At 45.7% G+C, this 7,055-nt stretch overlaps 1 protein-coding gene across 1 annotated transcript; it reads left to right on the forward strand.

Moving 5' to 3' along the window:
- The first annotated feature begins 1,873 nt into the window (after positions 1–1,873).
- Positions 1,874–4,087, forward strand: LOC117195323 (protein regulator of cytokinesis 1-like). The gene has a single exon (XM_033399913.1). It carries the CDS (start codon positions 1,874–1,876, stop codon positions 3,917–3,919), a length of 2,046 nt encoding a protein of 681 aa, XP_033255804.1. The 3' UTR covers positions 3,920–4,087.
- The last annotated feature ends 2,968 nt before the right edge of the window (positions 4,088–7,055 follow it).

Raw genomic sequence — 7,055 nt, forward strand, 5'->3', positions numbered from 1 at the left:
ACATAATTACTCACTCCGGCGTTATTGTCTTACGCTGATCGTTGGGCCCAATGATGTCGTAGATGTTGACCGCAGCTGTTTAAAATATGGAAATCATAAATATATAATGCATACAATACAATTACGCTACAAACACCGTCGCATAGTCATCAGTCAGTTGTTTTGGTTTTCATAATACAGACAGAAATTTAATTGTTATGCTCTATCGCGAAAATTGAACCAAAAGGTAGCAAACGAAGACAATTTAGTGTGCATATGCACATATGTATGTAGGTATGTACGCGCGTAACATCAAAGAGGGGTGTTAATAAAGTTTCAGTTACATTACGTTAAACTGCTGATGTTTATGCGTTGGAACTTGATAATGAATTAAATGTAAATTGGACAAAACTCGATCCTGTGCTGCTGCTTTGTAGACTGTTGACCGCCTGAAGTTGGTTAGAGGTCAACAGGTGCGATGTATATGGTTCCGGGCCGTACTGACGAATCTTCCGCCAAGCTTGTATTTAGTTATTTATGTCTGAGCAGCACTAAATATTCTTGCGATTAAGGCTGATCTGTTCCACTTGGATCTTTGGAGATTCCGACTTGGTGGCAATATAAGGTCCAGAAAAGATGAATTATGGATGGAGTTGGAGAAACCTCGACAACTGTTCGCCTAAGCCAGCTCCCAGGGTAGTCTTCTCGAGACTATACCGCGATGGGGCAGCTTAGGTACAGCTCCCTGCAACATAGGTTATGTCAGCACGTGCACGGCACTAATATGAAAACATACCTCTTTTCCCAAATATATCTGCACTAAATTCTTGTCATTCACTGACCACTGAACTGTACGGCACTTGTAACTATATGCTTCCAGCATATATTTGTGGAAATATATATATTTTCCGGATAGCACTATATATATGTGTGTGCAATATGTATGTTGCTCGCACTCGGAAATTATCACGTCTTTACAGATCGATCAACTTTCTTATATTGTTCAAAGCAGTAATAGACGATGGACTGAGTAGCCAGTGCAGCAGAGCTTTTGAGCTTTTTACTAACTGTGCAATCGTATGATCCAGAACATTCGCAGCAGCATACAACGATCGTCTAATGCACAGCATAGCTTAACTGTGCAATCGTACGATTGCCGTCTATGCTTCCCACTGTCCGTCGCTTGTATGTGTTCGTGGGCGTTCGGACTTAAGAGCGGCTAAGGCTTTGATCCAACCTTAAGAGCGGCTAAAGCTTGATCGTTCGAAATATCACTAGGGGGTCTCACGAGACGAAAGAAGATAACCAATTCCCTATATTTTGTGCTGGCTACTACATTACGAAGATTCTTATATTTCATAAGACCCTTCGTATACCACGGCAGTCTATAGGAGCCATGCACCCTTTTGGAAGCATTGTTACCAATAATACGACGGACCGTATGCAGGAAAACATTATAGGACGTGTCTACACTAGGATGCGAGAGAACAGAAGCCCAATTAACATTTAACATATTATCCCTAATAGCATCACTTTGAATTTACCGAAATTTTGTCTGGCGTCATTCGAGTCTGTGCGGTGGCATTCTGCTTTAGTAAACACATTTCTCATCCTAAATTATCTTTACAACTGGAAAACCTTGAAGGAACTTATTTGCAATATAAAGTAGGTGTTTTTTTGGCCGCACATCAATCAGAATCAACTTGTCTTGTGCTTTGAGGCATGAGTCAAATCAAGCACACAAAATTTTCATTGTGCAATTTGTGCCAACACGAGAGGCGTCACTTATCTGTGCGGAGGCATTTTCCTTGAGCAACACATTGTGCAATCGAAATCCTGCACACATCAAATAAATTCCTTCCATTCGCGAATACAAGACCCATTCCTATTGGCTATGGTTGACCCAACCTCCATCAAGGGAGGGATCCTTGAGATGACTGGCGAGCATGTGGAGCAGCTCCATTCAATGTGGTCCCTCATGTTCGAGCCGAAGACATGCGAGGACTTTCTGCACAAACTCAAGGCGCACGCGGATAATTTCTATACGGATATGCTGACCGAGTCGCGAGAGAAGCAGGCGGCCATCCTGGATGACATAGCCGCACTCCGAGCCGAGGCCAGCGACCTCACCCGACTCCTCCATGAGACGGTGGACATTGGTCAGAGGCCCGACGATGTGCCACTGATCATATGGCAGCTGAAGCTGGACAAAAGCATTGAGCATCTGCGCGAGGAGCTCTCGAAACGTCGGGCGGAGATCGGGGAGCTGCTGCTCCAGCAGGAGCAGCTCTGCGAAGAGCTGGGCGCACTGCCGCTCCCTCTACTGGCGGACCCGCTGCCCCTGCCCGATGAGATGGACGGCTTTCGCGACCATCTCGACAACCTGCGCTCTCAGCGCGCAGTGCGCCAGACGGAGCTGGACCAGCTGCGCAAGGCCATCAAGCATGACATGAAGATGCTCGAGCTGATGCCCCAGACCGATGCAGAGGATCGCCTACTGAACGATCTGAGCCACAATCTAACACCAGAGACACTAGAGCGGCTGCGGCAGATGCGCAACAGTTATGCCGAGCAGATCCAGGAGCTGCGCTCCAAAATCCATGACATGCGCGAGAAGATCTACGTTCTGTGGGATCGCCTCCAGGAGACGGACGAAAGCGCCATGCGACGAGTGCGCGAGTGCACCGAGAATACGCAGCGCACCTATGACATCCTCCATTCGGAGCTGCAGCGCTGCCAGGCACTGCGCAGCCAGAACCCCAAGACGTTCATCGAGCAGCTGCGCGTCGAGATAAGCAAGTGGTGGGATCTAACGCTCAAGAGCCAGCAGGAGCGCAAGCGTTTCTCCAACTACTACAATAAGTATTACAACGAAGACCTGTTGGAGCTGCACGAGCTGGAGCTGGATGATCTGAAGAGCTTCTACACGTGCAACAAGGAGATTTTCGATCTGTACGAGAGCCGTGCAGAACTTTGGTCCCGCATGCAGGCTCTAGAGGCAAAGGCCAACGAGCCGAATCGTTTCAAAAATCGTGGCGGCCAGCTCCTTAAAGAGGAAAAGGAACGCAAAGCCATCTCGAAGCTGCCCAAGATTGAGCAGCAGATCACTGAACTGGTGCACGCCTATGAGGTGCAATCGCATGGCCCGTTTCTGGTTTATGGCGAAAACATACTGGAGCTGATGGCTGGCGAATGGGAGAACTATCGGCAGGCCAAGCAGAGCTCGGCCCGCAAGAAGGCCCCGCCCACCACGAGGACGGGCAGCAGCAGCAAATTGATGATGCCACCGCCGACTGCCGGTTCAACAGCCCCTCGCACGCCCCGAACTTTGAAGAACATGTCCTCAATGTCGACCTCGACAATGTCGTTGCGCAAGACCCCAACAATCCAGCTGATCACTCCCAATATGACCAAGAGCACTGGGAATCTGCACAAGCGACTAAATCCATCAGCAGCCGCCAGCTCTTCGGGGTATCGGCTGGCCAACAGCCAGCTGAAGGCGTCCAAGTCGCCACTAAGGCGGGTCCGCGTCCTGGACAACACATTGCGTCGCAGCGGGGGATTGGGCAGACGCAGCCTTGGCACACGCTCGAAAAAGAAGCCACGCACAAAATCAGCGGTGCCGGATACAAGATCGCCCAGCGATTCCGAGTATATGACCGATGAGACCACTGAAAATGACCGCGAAGCCGGGATCTCCTATGACGAATTTGTGCCCACGAGTCGCTCCTCAGTGCTGCCCGTCGGCGGGGCTCAGCATCAGCGCAATCGCGTGGCTGTGCCACGAATTCGCCATGTCCTCGTAAACCACAATTCGGTGGCGTCGGCCGCCAACACACCGTCAAAGCAGGCGGTCAATCAGGAGGAGAGGCCTCGATTTGGCAATCAATTGAAGCTCCCGTCGCCACGTGAAAGTCGCATGTGGCCGAATCCACGATGAGATTATCTATCGAAATTACTACTAAAATGTACCTATATTTTTGGAATTTGGAATTTTTATTTGCGTTTTATGTTTGATTTTATTTTATGTACCTTTATCTGTTTATCTCTGTTTCATTTACTTGGCCCAATAAAAATTAAATTATCTTCAAGAAGGACAACCGAACCACACAAGCATTCAGGCTTACACTAGAAAAGAAGCATTCATAATATGGTTCCGCCCAGGGCGAATAAAAATGGAAATTGACTAAGAATTCCAACGGCATATGATGCATGTCACATTCCGCGATGGGGAGTTCGCAACATGTAACATGGCAATCTATATCCCAACTAACAAAAATTAAGTCTAAAATCTTATTAAGCCTATTAAAAACATTATTTACTTGGGATAAGCCCATACTAAAACAGTCATCTAGGAAAAGAATCTCGTTCGGCAAATGTACATTACTAGGTATCATAGCCGACGATTGCGGATCGCCGGACCATACCAACGAACCCAAATTGAATTGAGCACGCCGGCGGCTTTAATAGTTCTTAAGCAGTTGGGTATTAGTGTCAGAGGGAATCAAGTGGAATGGAAGTGGTATCGTGCGGTATCTTGCATTACTTTTCGCAAATACATTTAAACTTCATTTATATTTCTATAGAACAAAACAGAAAGAACGAGGGGGAACGTTGTGAGTTGCTGTGGAGACCGCATACCCGATACTAAGTCAGTATGGCTCTCCTCCGGCAGACGCCGCTAATATTAAACGACACGACAAGGAGTGCGTGCGAGAGAGACAGAAAATCAGTCTGAGCGTGACGTCGGGTGCTGCGTAGCCAGTGCAAATTGATTTGTTCCTTTTGGCTATAAAAATGATCTGATCTGATCCAGATTCAGCAATCTGATATATATGATCATTATCTATGATTCTGCGTTTTTAGTTTTCTCGTATTCTCAATATTGTGGATGCAACAGATTTTCGTTCTTTGTGTGGGCGGAAGGGGGTGGGGCGAAATTTTGAAACAAAATCGTCTCGGTCCGATATATTAGGAGTGTGGATACCAAATTTGGTTGCTCTAGCTTTTATAGTCTCTGAGATCTAGGCGCTAATGTTTTACTCTAAGCAAAGCCGCCTATGCTACGTGTGTGTTAGAGAGAGACAGGGCGAGAAAAAATGAAATTGTTTTCTTGATTCTGGCTATAATAATTATACGATCTGGTTCAGACTTTGCACTCTAGAAGATATAGTCATCTTCTACGATTCTGCGTTTTTAGTTTTCTCGTATCGTCGAAATTGTGGATGCCACAGATTTTCGCCTTTTGTGGTTGCGGAAGTGGGCGGGGCAAAGTTTTGAAATATTCTTGTAGCAGTGACATATCACAGAAGTCTGGATGCAAAACATCGTTGCTCTCGCTCTTATAGTCTTTGAGCACTAGGCGCTGAAGGGGACGGACAGACGGACAGACGGACGGACGGACAGACGGACAGACGGACAGACAGACATGGCTCAATCGACTCGGCTATTGATGCTGATCAAGAATATATATACTTTATAGGGTCGGAAACGATTCCTTTTGGACGTTACACACATCCACTTTTACCACAAATCTAATATACCCCAATACTCATTTTGAGTATCGGGTATAATTAAGAACAGAAGTGGACCAAGTGCACTTCCCTGTGGAAGGCCGGAAGTAGCCAAGAATGGGGCCGAAGGCTTTCCATTTATCAATACGACATACTCTCGCCGCTCAAGATACGACCTAAACCAACTGAGCAGGCAGGAATGAATCCCCAACCGATGCAGCTTGGCTATTAAAGCCCAGTGGGAGACTTTGTCAAAGGCTTTAGCAAAGTCAGTATACACAACGTCGACTTGAGAGTGCATTTCAAAGACACGAGTGCAGAAATTACTGAAAGCAATGAGATTAGTGGTTGTTGATCTACCCGGCATAAAACCATGCTGATTTGGGCTAATGTAGGATTTCATGAGGAAGGTGATTTTTCTGGCAATGATTCGCTCTAGAAGTTTTGAAACATTGCTGAGTTTGGCAATTGGTCTATAATTGGAAATGAGATTTTTGGTACCTCTCTTAAAAATTGGCGTAATCGTGGCAGCTTTTCACTTACCAATAAACTGACCCGTTAACAGCGAATTTGTGAATAGAATTTTGAGAGGTTCACAGAACGCTACAACACAGTTGCGAAGCAGGAAGGCAGAAATGCCATCACAGTCGGGTTTATTAGAATTATCAAATTCATCAATTGCCACCAAAATGTCCTCTTCCGATACATCGAATGTACCAATATTGACCACCGAGGGTATAGAGTTTAAGACATCGAAACTGTGCCAAGCTGCGTATGGCTCAAAATTTGAGCTAAAGAAAGAAGAAAAAAGGTTTGCTATACCATTATCCGTATTAGCGCTTAAGCTGCCCAGGTTCATAACGGAAGGAAGAGAGCTCGTTGACCTTTTGGACTTTATAAAATGCCAAAAAGACCTGGGATTGACTTAAAGTTCCCTCTCAACGTCGGCAATATATTGGTTATACAAAAATTTGCCTAAAAAAGCAAACTCCTTCTTATGTTGCACATACCTTGCCCAATCTACAGGGTCCCGGGTCTTACCAAATCGTTTAAAGTACTTATTACGAAGATTCTTATATTTCATAACACCCTTCGTATACCACGGCAGTCTATAGGAGCCATGCACCCTTTTGGAAGCATTGTTACCAATAATACGACGGACCGTATGCAGGAAAACATTATAGGACGTGTCTACACTAGGATGCGAGAGAACAGAAGCCCAATTAACATTTAACATATTATCCCTAATAGCATCATTTTGAATTTACCGAAATTTTGTCTGGCGTCATTCGAGTCTGTGCGGTGGCATTCTGCTTTAGTAAACACATTTCTCATCCTAAATTATCTTTACAACTGGAAAACCTTGAAGGAACTTATTTGCAATATAAAGTAGGTGTTTTTTTGGCCGCACATCAATCAGAATCAACTTGTTTTGTGCTTTGAGGCATGAGTCAAATCAAGCACACAAAATTTTCATTGTGCAATTTGTGCCAACACGAGAGGCGTCACTTATCTGTGCGGAGGCATTTTCCTTGAGCAACACATTGTGCAATCGAAATCCTG

This window comes from Drosophila miranda, unplaced genomic scaffold, assembly GCF_003369915.1.
Source record: "Drosophila miranda strain MSH22 unplaced genomic scaffold, D.miranda_PacBio2.1 Contig_AX5_pilon, whole genome shotgun sequence".
In the NCBI taxonomy this organism is placed as follows: Eukaryota; Metazoa; Arthropoda; class Insecta; order Diptera; family Drosophilidae; genus Drosophila; species Drosophila miranda.

What these genes read in the sequence shown, in the direction of transcription:
- LOC117195323 (XM_033399913.1), top strand. Translation starts at nt 1,874, where the DNA reads ATGGTTGACCCAACCTCCATCAAGGGAGGGATCCTTGAGATGACTGGC.